This window comes from Cyprinodon variegatus, unplaced genomic scaffold (genome assembly GCF_000732505.1).
Source record: "Cyprinodon variegatus isolate N-32 unplaced genomic scaffold, C_variegatus-1.0 Scaffold34, whole genome shotgun sequence".
Taxonomy (NCBI): domain Eukaryota; kingdom Metazoa; phylum Chordata; class Actinopteri; order Cyprinodontiformes; family Cyprinodontidae; genus Cyprinodon; species Cyprinodon variegatus.
The window spans coordinates 906765-923467 of NW_015150487.1; the positions used below are offsets into that span (position 1 = coordinate 906765).

Consider the following 16703-nt stretch of genomic DNA (forward strand, 5'->3'; position numbering starts at 1 on the left):
TAAAAGTTATTTCTTACATTAAAGGCATAAAATGGTTTGAAGATCATCCTATATTGCTCTAAGTGTCACAGAACTGTGGCTTCTTATGGGGGTGGGTGTATTTTTTATATTTACAATAGAAACTGAAAATTATCTTGTGAAATGAGAAACTATCACCTTAAAGGTACTCTGGATGCTTTCATTGCAAAGCAAAAATGAAGGAGTTAAAATTGATATTCTGAAAGTGGATACTGTCCTTTCGATCCATTTTGGGGAAATATTTTGTGGTTTCATTTTACAAGCCTTCATTAGGCATAACTTTCCTCATTTTCAATTGTCAGTTAATACCTTGTGAAACACCAGGTGGAGCAATAATCATATGCAAGGTGAATATGCTTCTTCTGTGACTGAGAGAAAATGCAGAAGTAATATTATTTGACCAGAGTCTTCATTGCATCACCAACAATTGCAAAATGGGGCAATACCAACGACACAAACTATTATTCATTTCATTTTAATCCAGGCAGTTTTTATTTGTTTCTTAAGAGTCCATTTTTTTAGACAATTCAGGAAAACTTTGCTAACATTAAACATGACATTATCATAACATCACTATACAATCATGACACCGATTAAACAGGTACAGCTTCACTGCAAACTAACAGAATAAAAAGGATATTAAAAACTAAGGTTCAAGTTATTTGAGTTAAAAATATATCAACATTTCTGACATTAAAAACAGCATGTTTTGGGGTAAAAAGAGACTAAAGGAAAACTAATTCTGTAAAAATTATAAATTGCAGTTTTATAAGAAGATCTTAATATCTGAAGAATTTAAGAAAAGTACAATATTTCTGCAGATGTTCATTAAATGCAGGATTTATTTACCATTTATGTGGTCAAAAAAAAGAAATGCAAAAGAAGAACATCCAGCTGTCCAAATGAAAGTACAAACCTAAGTTCTTTCTAAGTTTTCACTTATATAACTTTTATTGTTTTTTTACTTTACGGTTTTTCCTGTCTTCACCAGTGATGTCAATTCAATGTTTTCAATTTTTCAGAGGTTTTTAATGGTTCTTTTTCAATTTAACTTACAAAAACCCATGACAGAAAAAAAAAAAACAACAACAACAAAGGGAACATTTCAAACATTTTTGTTTTGATATAATTTTTAGCTTGTCATGCCTAAAAATGAAATAAAATAAATAAAGATAAAATCAATTTCTAGACTGACATTATTTGAACATGAAGCAGTAGATTTCTGGTACTTTCAATTCTAACATAATTTCTCTCTTTTTTCTACAAGAAATATCTTTTAACATATAATATTTTTCTAAATTAACAATACTTTTTAGTGCTATAGTCTAAGGTACCTCTTGTCTCTTAAAATTCATGATATTTCTTGCCTTCCAAAGTTCCCCTTTTTCACAATTCCCCAGTGATGTCAGATTATAGAAAACGGCTCAAACAAATCCATCACATGCTGCTGTTACAGCAGAAAGTGTGGGATTATATTCGTTTTGACGTCCTCTCACTGGCGGTCTGTAATCTCTTGGATTAACAACCTATAGCTTAAACTATTTTTAAACACAGAATTTTTACAAATTTTACAACTTCTCAGGATAGTCTGAAATCATACAAAAAAAAAAAGAAAACACAACATGATTCTTTTTACAGCTATCAGTCATGTGGACCACCAAAGCCTTTTGTGTAATTTTCTTATGTAACTTGTTTATTATATTTTAAAGGAAGCAACAAAAAACAGAAATTAATAGCAAGAAGAAATTAAAATGAATTTGTCGTGGTTGAATTCTGCACCATGCTTGGGCTCAAAAACTGGCCCCAGGGACTAAAATTGATTTATATTTGGGGTCGTTCTTAATAATCCTCTTGAAGAAGCAATCAAGCTAGTATTGCAGTGACGCCAGAGCTTCCCCTACATTACATCAGAGAGGATTACACATGGACCGTGCTTGTGAGAGAAATCTAAGGTTATTCTTCTGTCAGTAAAGGGAAACTCCTACTGCTGAATCTCCTAAACTGTAGAGATGAATCACTTCTGACCTCTGATTTTGGATATATGTGATCCTAGTGAGACAGATCCGGCCATGCTCTTTTGTTGATCTTGCACTTTGTGTCCTTCCTGTCCCTTTTAGTTGTATGTACCTCTCTGAGAGCCCTCTTTATTTGAGTCCTTAATACCAGTAAGCAGGATTATAACTCCATGTTGTAACCTCAGACATTTCCCTAAATGCTGCCCCGGATCAGTAATTTTAAGTCAGATTTAATTTTGCTCATTAATGTGAGATTATTTGTTGAATTTGAAAGAATATCAAATAAAGTTTGGATGTTTTCTCTGTGTCTTAGCTTCTGGAATTTGACTTGTATCCAAAGCACATGCTAGTCACGTTGTTTGGCAACTTTCCATTCAAATTATAAATACTGTTTGGTGAAAACCTTGAAAAATGCTATTTTGGAGTTGCCAAAACTCAAAAACCTTTTACCTTTTTTTGCTACTATTTTTATTTATTAATTTTTTTTTTTCTGAAAAATGAAATAAATTACCCAATAGCAGCTGATTCAATGGTTTACTGAGAATTTTGATATGGCTGAAAACTACTAATTTCAGAAACACTATCTGTGGATAACAATTCTGATGAAACCACTTTAAGTTTGTTAGATATCGTTACAGAAAACATTTTGTTTGCCCAAAATATCAAATAAGGGTTTAAATTCTTCTCAGTTCTTTATTCTAACCAGACCAAGCCCTTTTGATCGTGAGTTAGTTTTAATGTTGAGGTAAACAGAAGAATGGTGTGGGTCTAGACTCTAGACTCTAGAGTCTAGACCCACACCAGGTTGCTGAAGGAGGCAGTGCTGCCATCTGGAGTCAACTAAAGTCATATTCCTTTTTATACATGAGCACCACACACACATACTTGTTCTGCTATCGTAGTTAGGACCATGTGTTGATTCCCATTGACTTCCATTGATTTTCAGTTATTTTCATCCTTTTCTATGCATTAACCCTAAAACAAACCCTAAACCAAACCATTACCAGTGCATACCTCACCCTAACCCTAACCAATTGACACTTAGCACTACACCTAACAATTAGTAAAAATGTTGTTGCAAAATGTCCTCACTTTGCAACAACTGGTCCTCAGTTTTAATGGAAAATTTGAAAAATGGTCCTCACTCTGATCGCTAGACAGGTACACACACACATACACACACACACACTCCAGCAATCCCTGTGTGTATCAGTGGGGCTTTCTCACTAGAAGATTTGACCCTTAAGCTCTGCTCTCCATGTCAAAGGAGCACTTGGCTGATGCCTAAATTACCCTCAAATTCAGAATCAGCTTTATATCCCAAGGAATTTGACTTTGGTTTCAGGTATTCTCAGTTTACAGAAAGTAGGTATCTCAATTCGTCATGTTTTAGATAGAGAAAATCCCAAATGCAAAGAGTGGCTATGGGGGGAAAAAAAATCGCTAACAGTTGAATATTAAGAATAGAAGATTTTAAGGAGTTACTGAATATCTTCTGTGTTGTCTATTTTTGCTGTTTTGTTTTATTTTCTCTCCTTTCATGCACTCTTTCCTGCCTCTACCTCTCTCCCCTTAGTCCTTATCCCCTCTTTCTCACCTCCCTTTCCGTCTCCACATTCGTTGTATTTGATTTTACTCCCTAAATAATTTTCACAGATGTTTCATATACAAGTATCAAGCGGAACCGTCATGATGGTCTGCTTGTTTAAGCAAATCTGCTGGGCTATCAGCTAACTCTGGGACATCTATTCCCATTAATCAATGTAGAGTTAGTGCTGATAATGAATCCTCACAGAAACTTAACAATTAAGTCTAACTCAGTTTGACACAATTTGTAAAAAGGATACCAAAAAAGATATGCAACACAGAAGGGCCTAAAAGACTTTGATTTGTGTTATTCTACTAAAAGTTGCTTCAATTAAGAATTGACACAGGGGTTAAAAGCTATACAGCTATATTTCCACTTTTTTAGTTCATCATTTTAAGAAAAAAAGACATAAGGAAGAATATTTTCTTTTAATTGTATACTTATGTTCTGGTTTGGGTTTGCCATTAAAATACAAAATGTAAAAAGGCTAAAGAGGAATGAATGCTATTCCAAAGTCCTTTAAAATCATAAATACTTTCTATACAACAGATGGACAATTTAAAACCTATAGATTGAGTTACATAACAGGGATCAATAAGCAAGTTACTCCGTAGGTTTATAGATTTATATGTGAGCTCTGTGTTAAACCAAAAATTCTTTATATCGAATAAGTGAGTTTAGGACCTCTTCAGTACTATTTCTGGTTTCTCTTGGCTGTTTGCTTATGTTTTACATACTGGTTTGGCTTCCTGTATTCAGCCGCTGCTACTTTCTTCTTTCTTCCTGAATGGCTTAATCAGTTTCGGTACCTGATATAGACAACAAACAATGTAAGCATTAGAATTGGGCAGTAAATTCCATTTTGCTTTCAAGATTAATCATTTTAAAAAATGCTTTATCAGTCATTCGGGAAAACCAGCCCAGCGTTACTCATGTGTCTGTAGCAGGAAATAATCCATTGGAAATATTGTACTTTTTAAATATACATGTTGCAAAACAACTGACCAAATTGATATATCTTTTATTTTGCATCCAAGGTCCCTACTGAGGCCTATATGTCCCAGCTATCCTGGCAGGACTCCCCCATTTATGCTGAAATGCAGCAGGAGAAGCGTCTGTCACAGCAGGAGCCACCCGTCCCAGCTCTGGGCCAGCAGCCTCTTCAAATCATGGACCTATGGGAACAGTATTCTGATTCAGCCACAGGGAGATATTATTATGTCAATAGAATTACCAAGGAGAGGTCATGGAAACCCCCTCGACGGGCTCGCTCTCAGTGCACCAATAAGAGTCTAACACAGCAGGTAATATTTTCTGCTCCCTCTGCACCCTTTGCTTTTCTCATGCTGCTGGATTTGGCCTTAAAGTGTGAAAAGGGGACAGGTCCTGAACCAGATGAAAGGGCTTTCTCTCAAAGGAGAATGTAGACTAGGTAAGGGTTTGGAATAAAAGGCTAGGCTCATTTCCTGGTTTCTATGGTTTGCCTATAAATGCAAATGGAGGATAGTCTGGACATGAAGGCCTGGATTATATTTTCTCACTTTACTAGGGCATAGGATTTAAACATCCAGTTAATTTTAATACAACAGCCCAGTTCTGGAAGGACATTTCCCAGATGATGTGGAGCAGGCTGTAGATAGCTGCATAAGGTCATTTCTTTAAATATCAGTTCATTTTGGGCATGTGTGTTTTGGTGTAAAATGTCTACCTCCTATTGCATTTTGCAGTTATCGTCTGGTCTTAACATCTTCTTTTTCTCATCCGTTTTATTTCCAAATGCAATATTTGTTGAGTCCAGAGCAGATGGCTTTCCAGACATCAGGTTCTCTCATCTAACTTGCAGATCTCTGCACTTTAATTAGAGTTAATCCTCTCCTTGCCGTGGCTTTCAGCTTAGGTGAATGAACAAGTCTGGGTACGTTTGTGCTCTTTCTGTTTTTAGATGATGAATTGAACCTTTTGAGATTCAATATTCAAAGCTGTGAATATTTTTGTTTTATAACTGGACACCCCTTTTAACTTCTATGCAACTTCATCCCTGATCTGTCTGGTTTGTTCTTTAGTCCCCCTGATGTTTTCTAACAGACCTCTGAGGCCTTCACAGAACAGCTTAACTGAGATTTAATGAATGAGCTGATGAGCTGAACTTACTAATATGTGTTTATTAATTTTTTTACCTTTGAAAGGGAGCAGGTTTCACTAGATTCTATTAAGCAAGGGTTTGAGGGAAAATGTAAAGATTATGTTTTATTACCTTCCCAATCACAGTTTTGCACCTGGTTTTAATCAACACAACAATTCTAATAAAATGTATTGAGGTTTATGGTTCCAACAGACTAAACATAAAAAGGAAAATGTTTTGCAAGATGGCTGACAGTAATATACAGTATAAGCTACATTTCTTTCATATTCATGGTCTTGGTCATACAGTGAAAATAAAAATCCTCTGAATATTTCTATGGCCATTGTGTTGCTCTTTGTTTCTGTGAAAAACTTGGATCCTTTTTTGACAGCTACTTCCTTCTTTACTGTTAACAATAAATTTAACTTGTGATGTAAGCGTAGGATCTGTCCTTTTTTTTTCTTCTTTTAAGCTTTTAACATTTTTTCCAGGTCACTGACCAGAAGGAATAAAATCTATTCAGCAACAGTTCTCCTAGCGACACATATGCATTTTTAAAATTTGTTTTATGTCATAAATACGTTACGTTCCACCATTATTTAGAGAAAATTAGAATTATTTAGGAAATACTGCAGGACTATGTGCATAAAAAATACAAATACATATAAATAAAAACTGAAAAGGTACTTTCCTTATTTATGATAATAGATGGTAATTCTTGTTTTAAAACTGGTTTGTATTTGTCTCATGCAGGGCAATCCAGTACAGGCTCAGACGTTACCCCGGGACACCAGCCATCTGTCGCTGCCACTCTCTAAGAATGGCAATGGAACTGTGCACAAGGTGAATATTTTAGCCCCTTATGGGCTATAGAGCAGCTGTGGTGGTAAAAATCAAGAAGGGATGTGTAGTTTAAGTGGAAATAATAATGCACTTTACTTATATGCATCTGTACTCATCCCAGCACTTTCTTGTCTTTTTTATCTATTTTGCCTGTGATGTCTATTAAAAGTGTAGGTATGCCCAAAAGCTGAAAATGGTGTACTTAAAGGATTTTTCAAGTTTATCAAACTGTGCTCAGGCACCATACAAACCAAGTTTTATTGATATATAAACCTATGCACACAGGACTCCACCTCACACACGCAATCAACCATAAATGGTTACTGCGAAGAACCACATGAATGTCAATGTGTATTTAAATGAGCCAGATGAGCAATGTTATTTCGTGGTTGCCATAGCAACCAGATGGGTGAAAATAAGAGACAGACACAGTTTAGCCGAGACTGAAATATGTATGTGTGTTGGTGACTGAAGTGAAGAATCAGATATGTTTGGTAATCAGAGAGGGGTGAAAGAATAAAAGGAGGATTGTTGGAAACATAATCTATTAACAAGCACATCCAAACTTGCAGGCAGTACTGCACTTTGCACTGGCCATAATATTCCAGCTTCATGGATAAATACACAGAAATATTTTATTCCTAAAAGTTTCTTCAGGTGGAGAGTTTGATTGTTATTTTTCACACCTGTTGTGGGATTTGCGCTGGTAATATTCGGCTAATAGGAACTCCAGAGTGGTTAACAGCTGTGATAATTTATAAAAATTTGAAATTAAAAGAGCCAAATATCTGGTTAGACTGCCCACCAAATTATCTACAACCCCTTGGATCTTTAAAGGTATGGAGGATGATCTTTTATTTCCGGGTGGATCATCTAAATAAGTGGTCCTCCTAATTGTCAATCATTCTGGTGATATGTTTACGTAAGGCCGTCCTACGTGCTCGCCCCGTTATCCTTTTCTGTGCATGCGCACTTTCAGGCGTATATCTGTGGTGAGCTATGGTTTTAGACAGTCATTGAAGATCACCTTTCTCACCGCGGTTCTTTGAAAATGGCAGAGGGTCGTAGGGGGAAAGCTGTCTACGAAGTGTATGAGAAGAAAAGAAGTCCTGTAACAGTGGACTTTGGGCAAGCAAATGATTAATAGGGGCGTGCAGGTCGCGCAGTTGCTAGCAGGCATGACCCATGTACGGAGGCCCTGGTCCTCGACGCGAGCGACCCGGCTTCCAATCCGAGCTGTGGTCCTTATAGATAACAAAAAATGGTTTTCTAGAGCATCTGATTTAAACTTAACTGACTTGAACACAAGTAACAATTTGCAGCAAAATGGCTGCTGTACACTATGATAATTATCAAGTGATAAAGTACAATAATACGCACTTCTTCAGGTGTTTGGTCATCATATGCATCTTCCAGCTGCTTAGAGAGTAACAGCTTGCATGGGGCAGTCAGTGTTTACAGCAACGCTATATTTAAAAGTTCCTGTAGGGGGAGTGAGACTGAAAAATGATTAACCACTGCATTAAATTCAGCATCAGTAATTTGCTCAGTTTACTTTTTATTATTTTTATTAATAAGAGAAAGGTTTAAGTTTTATAAGAATGTGTAACTATTTCTGTTCTCTTCCATTTCTCACCAGCTATCTAGTTTATTATAACCCCTCAAAATGCTTTTTAATTTATTAAAGCAATGCTTGTCATCCTATGGATTTTTGCACTCAAAATTTTTTTTTTTATTTGATTGTTAAAAGTTAGCAGTGTGGTATTTAAATTCAATATCTGAGGACAATTAACCGTCTTTGGTAGAGACTTTTGTCATTGTATTTTATCTTCCTTTAGAGTGAACATTATAAGTGGTAATAATAGTATTGCATAATGGTTTAAAGTGCAAACAGCTGTGCTCTGAAATGTGGAAACAGAGACGGACCACAGACATGTTAACCCGGCCCACCTCTCTCATTTGAATCTTGGTGTGTGTGTTGTCACACCTACTCTAAGGCAGATAGTTTTACCAGTTTAAAAAAATCAACTACTGAAGATGCCTGTTGTTTACTGCCATCTGATATAGTTCTCCAGTTTAATTATGTTTTTTGTGAGGCGTCAGCATGCATAAAACAACCTAATGTGATCTGAACTGATGTGAGTTAACCAAAGCTGTTGAAGCCAGAAACAAGAAGACAGGATGTTAATCCTGCCAATAAATTTAAACTATTTACCCCAAGATTCCCAGTGTTTACAGTAAAACCAGACTCCTTTATAACAATGAGTTTTATCTTGCAGTCAGTCTGAGCTTTTGAACTGATAAATCTGTTGTCTCAGATGTTTAAAGAAAGGAGCGTGTGTCTGAAATTGATCCATTCATCAAATCAGAGATGACGTCTCCAAATAAATCAACACAAGCTGTGTTATGCAGATTAGAGATAAGAATTTTGTGTCTGAGCGTTGCCTTGCCTCACCATTGCATCAGTATTTCAAATTTAATGTTGTTCATCAAGAAAAGTGCACACATGATCAAAGTAGTGGTCCCCACCCCCTATGAAGTCTGCTGTTCTGCTGACCTATATGTGTCGCCAATCATTCAAAGCAACATGATATGTATTACATTCTGCACACCTCATGGGTTTTTCAACCAGGTGTTTAAACCAGAGTGGCCCATATAGCATGTCGACATGGAGTTTACTCTGGTCTAGATTTTTATCTTTGAAAATAACTTTGTAATCTTTATCATTTTAACTTCCAAATCAGCTCATCTTTGACGGCTTACGGCTCCACTTATAGATGATGTTGGGCTGAACTGAGGAGGAGATTAATTGATCTTCAACGAGCATAAAACTGCACTGACAACCGCAGTAAAGACCTGCTTGATTGGTTGATTTGTACAATCAATGCAACGGTGCAAACAAAAAAGTTTAGATAATAAAAATGATTTATAGCTTTTAAATATGTTTTAGAAAATCAACTCCCATGTTAGGGGTTTGGGTTGCATACTGGCATCAATTAAAGGTTATTAGATTTTTGAAATTATACATTTTCTATAAATCATCCTTCAAGGTCTTAGGGAAACTTAGTTGCTAACTCAAAATGTAAACTTATTGGTAGCGGCTTGTAGGTTTAAATCTTTCCCAGGTTCTTTCTGAGTGAGGTCTGTTTTATTGAGTATATAAAGGGAGGTTTAGAGGCTTTTTCACACAGTCCCAAAAAGTATCTTAGATTTTTCAACGTTTTATCTGTTGAAACTTGACTTCACTGAACTCTCAATCTCAACTGGATTGTTTATCATCTGTCCTTTCACTGCTGGGGTTATGTCCATTATGTTTACTGATGTTGAAATGTTCCCTTATCCAAACCTGCTTTATAGGAATCAGCTTTTTTAGAGTTCGGGAAGAAAAAAACTAGGTTTTCTTCATTATGTTAAAGGACTAAATATTTAGCATAAAACTGTAACTAATGGTTATTTCATAGTTCTTTAATTTAGGTACGGTATTGCCACATTTTCAAATGTTGTACTTTATACCTACCCTTCATAAAGCTCCACCCTGAGCGTTAATGGTACAACCAGAAGCGCTACCTCTATACCATAGCTGATTTCTATAGTAAAATGTTCTGCAAATGACCCCTGTGATAGTAGGAAAAGGTTTACCAATACTATTGATATCTTGTAGACAAAGGTGATACTTGTTAGAAAAGGACCTATGGAATCATTGTGAGAGGAAAATGAACAACTGAGAAAAAGGTCGCTGAAGTTGATGAGAAGAAAACCTCTTCAGCGAGACTTCTTTAGATGGGTCAGTTGTACTTAGATCTATTGTTGCATCTAGTAAAGAAGAAAAAATCTATAATTTTAGTAAATTAAATAGTTGGTTTACAAGATACACCTTAGAGTTCTAGAGGGAAACATTGAACATGTAAAAAAATTGATTGAAATAGGTTAGTGTCTCCAGTAGAATAATGATCTACGAATAAAAGAAGTACAACAAAATGCATGCAGATCAAATTCTAGTAATTTTAAGATCTTAGCAGCATTATTTTGATAAAGGAAGGTGTGACAGGAGCCTTACCTGTTGCTTTCATTTAAAAACACTTTTTTTTTGTTACCTAGTGAAGATCAGGATTAAAGGACTAATATATCAGCAGGAACTAATTAATGTGTTTGTTTTTAGTAGAATTGATTACTGTAATGGTGTCTTCACACAGTAGGTCTGCCTAAAAATCGTTACACTGGGTCCCCATCTCTCAGGGAATAGACTTTAAAAATACTTCATTTTGTCTGTCAATCACCGAAGGGCTTAGCATCAGTATATCAACCCCCGAGACCTCTTCTGGCTCAAATCTACTCGGCATATCCAGCACCGAACATGAAACACCGTTTACTTTTTAATGCTCCATTAATCTGGAACAAACTCTCAGAAAACTGTAAAATTTGTGAAACCACAAGTTGTTTTTTAACCAAAAATAAATGTATTTGTTTCGAGCAGCCTTTGACTCTGCTATCTGCATTATTTGTTAAGCTTTCACTCCAACGCTCCTTTCAGTTTTTATCAAGCATTTTATCTCCCTTTCAACATAATCATCTTATTTTAACGACTTACTTTTATTCTTTAATTATTTTTTTGCCTCTGTGCCACTGCAGGGTTGGCCTACTTTTATTTTAATGCACTTTGAATTGCCTTGCTACTGAAAAGTTCCATAAAACTAACCTTGCTTTGCTTTTTTAATGTAATTTACAGTATCTATCACCCTGCTACTTATTTTAACTGCCCTGCTTGCTTTTTTTCTATTTTCTACATACCCTTGTTTGTGGTAGAACACCTGTGTTGGTTATGTTTCATGCATGTAGGCTAGAGCTGATGGAAACAGCTGCTCTTTGTGGGTCTCTTAGAGAAACTGCTCAGAGCTGCTTGTCTAGATTTAATTGAAAATCTGTTAGATTCCTTCATACTCAATAATAAAATAAAGAAATATTTTAAGTCTAGTACCAGATAACAATCTGATAAGATGCAACAGTTGCTCAATAAGCTAGAGTTCATCCTATAACCAGCGGGTTTCCAGTTCACTTACATCGTCAGTGTGTTAATGTGTGTATAAATAATGGATTGCTGTGTGAAAAGCTTTGGAGTCTTTGGATTAAAGGAAAGAGTTTTTTTTTTTTTTTATGCCTCCTATGTCTCAGAGTTAGCATGGGCCAGATGCTTGTATCGGGCTAAAAAAGAGATTTAGAAATAATTGTAATAGTTATTATATTCTTCCTATGATTTAATGTCTGGGTCAGAGAACGTGCTGCATAACATAAGCTTCTTCCGCAAAAGAGTAAAATAGTACTGCCCCTCCCCCACATATTGCTACAAAGTTCTGGTCTGCAGCAACAAAACTGTAAAGCACAAACAACTATGGCATGGAAACTATAATGTGAATTGCTGTTACAGCAAACATCAAATAACATCTCAATTTGGCTACACATTGCAAGCACTGTATGTTTAATAGATGACTGTATGTTGGCTACATTATTAAAATGTTTTATTATTTAACAGGCTAATATCAACTGCCAATCTGTGCTTCTTTGTACAATACTAAACAGAATAATAAAAAGGTATAATATTTTGTGTTTATACTACTACTAGTGTTGCTTAAAGGAGAAGTTCGGTTTTTTACACTTTAAGCCCATTTTCTGTAGTGTCCAGGATGAAATCGAATGATCGACACCAAAAGTTTGACAATTGGTCCTGTCTCTGCTTTTTGGCTCATTTAGAATCAACCCCTGGCTGCTTTAGAATGGCTTGCATAGAGCATGTCCGATAATGTCCTTAAAACAACCTTAAACGTTCTTTTTTTAAAATATGCTACTCACCGTGTCGTCAGCGCTGTTCAATGACGTTCCAAAAAAAGTTTCGTGAAGAAAAAACGTTCCTGTAGTGTTTTATTTAGCATTTTGTAAATCCCATTGAGTTCTGCAGGAATAGTCAATATTCCGCTGCCACCGGAAACGGAAATGGGGCCTGTTTACACAGTTGTAGTCTTTTCGCTTCACTCTGTGTACTCCGACGTCGAGGTGCTAACGTCTCTGTTAAACACTTTAAAAAACTCTGAAAATGGAATACGAAAGGTGGATTCTTGATTCTCGACGTCGGAGTACACAAGAGTGAAGCGAAAAGACTACAACTGTGTAAACAGGCCCCATTTCCGTTTCCGGTGGCAGGGGAATATTGACTATTCCTGCAGAACTCAATGGGATTTACAAAATGCTAAATAAAACACTACAGGAACGTTTTTTCTTCACGAAACTTTTTTTGGAACGTCATTGAACAGCGCTGACGACACGGTGAGTAGCATATTTTAAAAAAAGAACGTTTAAGGTTGTTTTAAGAACATTATCGGACATGCTCTATGCAAGCCATTCTAAAGCAGCCAGGGGGTGATTCTAAATGAGCCAAAAAGCAGAGACAGGAGCAATTGTCAAACTTTTGGTGTCGATCATTCGATTTCATCCTGGACACTACAGAAAATGGGCTTAAAGTGTAAAAAACCGAACTTCTCCTTTAATTAAAAAATTTGCTAGATCTTCATAATATTATACCCTACCATTCATTTTTAAAAGTTCTTCCCTTTGATATAATTGTTATTATCAACATTTTGTATTACTTTTTTTTAAATTTTTTTATTCAAGTGTTCAACACATGCATAGCATCTGTTGACATAGATCTATATAAAATTTATTTAAGATCTTGTTGTTTTAAACCTTTAATCAATTAAATTAGTTTCTAAAATACTTTTTTTTATCCTTTAATATCTAACATATTTAATTGAAAATATTTATAAAATGCTTTTAACATTTCAAAACAGCTTGTGTGTGAAATAAATCAATAATCCAACACCGGGTTGGTTGTAAATTCAATTTCTGATCAAACGCTGTAGCAAGAAGTTGAAGAGAGTAAATCTACCTTAGATGTGAATAATCTTTTTTTTTTATATAATACTTCAATACCTAAGAACTTGTAATACAACACACGGCTACCTTTTTTAGATTCGCTCTCAGCCCTAAGTTTAAATCTTAAATTGCAACCAACTTGTTTTTAACTCATGTAGACAGACATATTTGGACAGTGGTTAATGTGGCAACTTTAGCTTGGTGTCATGATTCAGTTAAGCACACCTTCCTGATATGCTGCTGTACACGAGACTGACTGTGTGGGCTGATAAAGGCTGGTTCCCTCTCAAATGGGGAAGTAGTTGGTAAGCAGAGGAGAGGTGCAAGGTTTTTTATATTCAGCACTCGGACAACAGGACTGTCATGACATGAAACCACAGGACGCCGAAGAGGTTAAATCGACTGATAACAATCCACGAGGGTCTGGAGTTAGCCTGAGCTCTATTGAACAATCAAAATGGGCACCTTCACTGTGAGTTTCCTTCTCTGTGTTTTTGCTTGAAGATCTCCAGACCTGTTCTGTCTGCAGGTGTAGTTTTCAGGATTCAGTCTGCTTTTATTGACTGTATTGGAAATATGTTCTCTCATTTCTGGGCTGTATGACCAGAGCCATTGTTGCTGACACCGTTCTGCAGCGCTAAATAGAAAAGTTTGAGATCAACGTGTGTGAGTCAGAAATGGAGCATTTACTCTCATTAACTCCATATGAGTACGGGCGAGTTGGTGTAGGTTTATAAACTCTTATGGTCGGTTATGTTTCCTATGACTGGCAGGATGTGACAGGGCAGAGAGGTAGTTTCTATGCTGGTGTAAGTTTAGCCTTGTATCTGATGAGAGCTTAACAAATTTTTCAACTTCCTGTTTTTCACAATGGTGTAAAATATGCATTTAAGAATGTGTCAGAGTTCAGCAAATATTCACAACTATGACTTTCACAAAAAAAAAAAAAAATACAAAAAGGAACTAAAGATAAGGCATTTCTTTAAAAAATTTCCTGCCAGTTTTAATGAAAATAAATAGAAACTATTGGTTTGGAGTAAAATGAACAAAGCAGCAGTTGACCTTCATTTTCAGTCTTAGTCCTTCTGATTATCCTTTCTTTACAGCTGTCGCCTGATTATATCTTCGGCAGCCACCAAAGGAATACTGACAGCAGCTGGCAGATGAAACAGGTTAGATATTTCTCTACCTGCTCCACTTTTATCTCCACACATCATTTAAAGCATTTCACCTTGGCTATAACCTTTTAAAAAAGGTCAAAGACAAAAGCTACCTGTTCTGGTTTTACATATTCAGCCTGAACAATTGAATGCATTTGCTTAACAAAGTGGGACATCAAATAACTTCAGTGACATTGTTTCCCAGCTTGACTTTGTCACTGCATGGGATAAAATCCTGCCTCCTGAACGGTGATGTACAAGTTCATGCCTTAGGATGGGCAGTTCTGAACTCAATTAGCCAGGTTATAGTAAATGCTTTCATGCTCGTAGCTCATCAACTAAATATTTTCACCTAAATATGTTTACAACTCTTGAACCAGTCGTCATTCATTCATTACTCATTGGTTTAAGGTTTGTATATAATTCATAGTATCATTTAGCACATGGATCTCCAAATAGCTGCCCTCAATAAACACCTTTTAAGAGATTCATCAACAGGACCGAACACTCTGTCTATATATACCGCATTCTTGCTTTTTAAAAATGATTCTATGCTAATAAAGTCAACACAAATTTCCCTTTTCTAAATATAATTTGTTCATAAGAGAGTTGACCAAACACAATGTTGTTATCTAATAAAATCTGAATTGTATTTTAAGACTTAAGCTTATAAACTCTTCAATCATGTACAAACCTCAGTTCTACTTTGAGTTACTTATGTGCAGGTTTGTAAGAGAGTTCAAAGCTGCTGCTGCTCTGCAGGTCTTTGCTCCATTTCTGTCGATAAAGAAAAAGAAAAGAAAAATTAGACACATGCAACCACTCAGTGTAGCCTGAAAGTTTTATATGGGTTGGAGCTAGAGTCTACTGTTAATAGCTGTATAAAGCAAAGCCGAAGGCAGTATGGTGGAATTTTAAACGGGGTGCTGCTGAAATGCATTTCTGTTATGCTGCAGGATTATAATCCGTAGCTCACCAGTGTCCACGTCAAAGAAGCTAAACGGAGCCTGGAACCTTACCCTGGCATGGTTACAATTGCCGGTTGGGCACGGTTTATCTGAACCCTGGAGCGTTTCTTTAGCTGTGTGAATGTGTGTTCATCCCAGCGTATCAAAAGAGAAAGAAGACAGGACAAGACCTAAGAGCAGTATAGGAGAGGAATAAGAAGAGGAGGTTACTAGGTCGAATTGGAAATCGTTTCAGCAACTGTTCAGCACTTTGTTTTGAAAGTGCTACATAAATAAAGTAATATTTTTTGGTTATTAGGTCTCCTTGGGCTAGGTAGAGTTATGAAGAGGTACAGGTGCACAACTACATTTTAACACAAAAGTAGCAACAGGGGAGGAGATTTTTTACTTTGATTTGTAGATCACACAATAATGAAACTGTAGAAGTTGCATGACATTGTTTGGCCTAGGTCAGGGGTAACCAATTAAAAATCAGCGGGGTCAGAATAAAGAAAATCAACAACCAGTAAAGGTCCGGAGACATTTTTAATTATAATGTTACTTTAAATAGAATTTAACACTGAAATAAAATGAGGTGTTTATGCATCCATGTATAAAATGGATGCATAAACATAATAAAAATTATTAAAAAAAAATAGACATTTTTTTTTATATTTTAAAATCTAAAGTGTTTTTTTTTAAGTAAGGAAGAAAAAAATTTTCTTTCTTTTTTATTGCTTAATGAGAGCAGTGGGCTTTAGGCTGCCCTCCAAGGCTTTTAAACCTGGGTTTGAATGGCGACAAAGCCATTCTATTATTATTTTTGATTATGTTCCTGGTGGGAAATCCTGCTTCACAGCAGTAGATTTAGCCAAACACACTCAAAATGTGCAGGGTCACCTTGAGCACACCATTTCACTTTTCTGTCACCAGTTCACCATAGTTCTTCCAACAGTCCAAACTTTATTTCACTTTTTCTCATGATCTTATCCTTCTTTCCCATCGCCCGGCATGCCACAGGTTTGCCTGCTTGGTCTAAAGGTAGTTAGCAGCAGCAGCAGCCCTGATCGACACAGCTTATTGGCTAAT

General features: G+C 36.0%; 1 protein-coding gene across 6 annotated transcripts in view; it reads left to right on the forward strand.

The window, feature by feature from the left end:
- arhgap9 (Rho GTPase activating protein 9) overlaps positions 1–16703 on the forward strand; it is a 67843-nt gene that overhangs the window by 21262 nt on the left and 29878 nt on the right. For 5 of the 6 annotated variants that reach the window (XM_015402330.1, XM_015402302.1, XM_015402322.1 and 2 more), the window contains exons 5-7: positions 4659–4925; positions 6497–6586; positions 14614–14679. In XM_015402330.1, the coding sequence (XP_015257816.1) occupies positions 4659–4925; positions 6497–6586; positions 14614–14679 (423 nt within the window). The remainder of the gene's footprint in view (positions 1–4658; positions 4926–6496; positions 6587–14613; positions 14680–16703) is intronic. The other variant, XM_015402338.1, reaches the window with a different exon arrangement.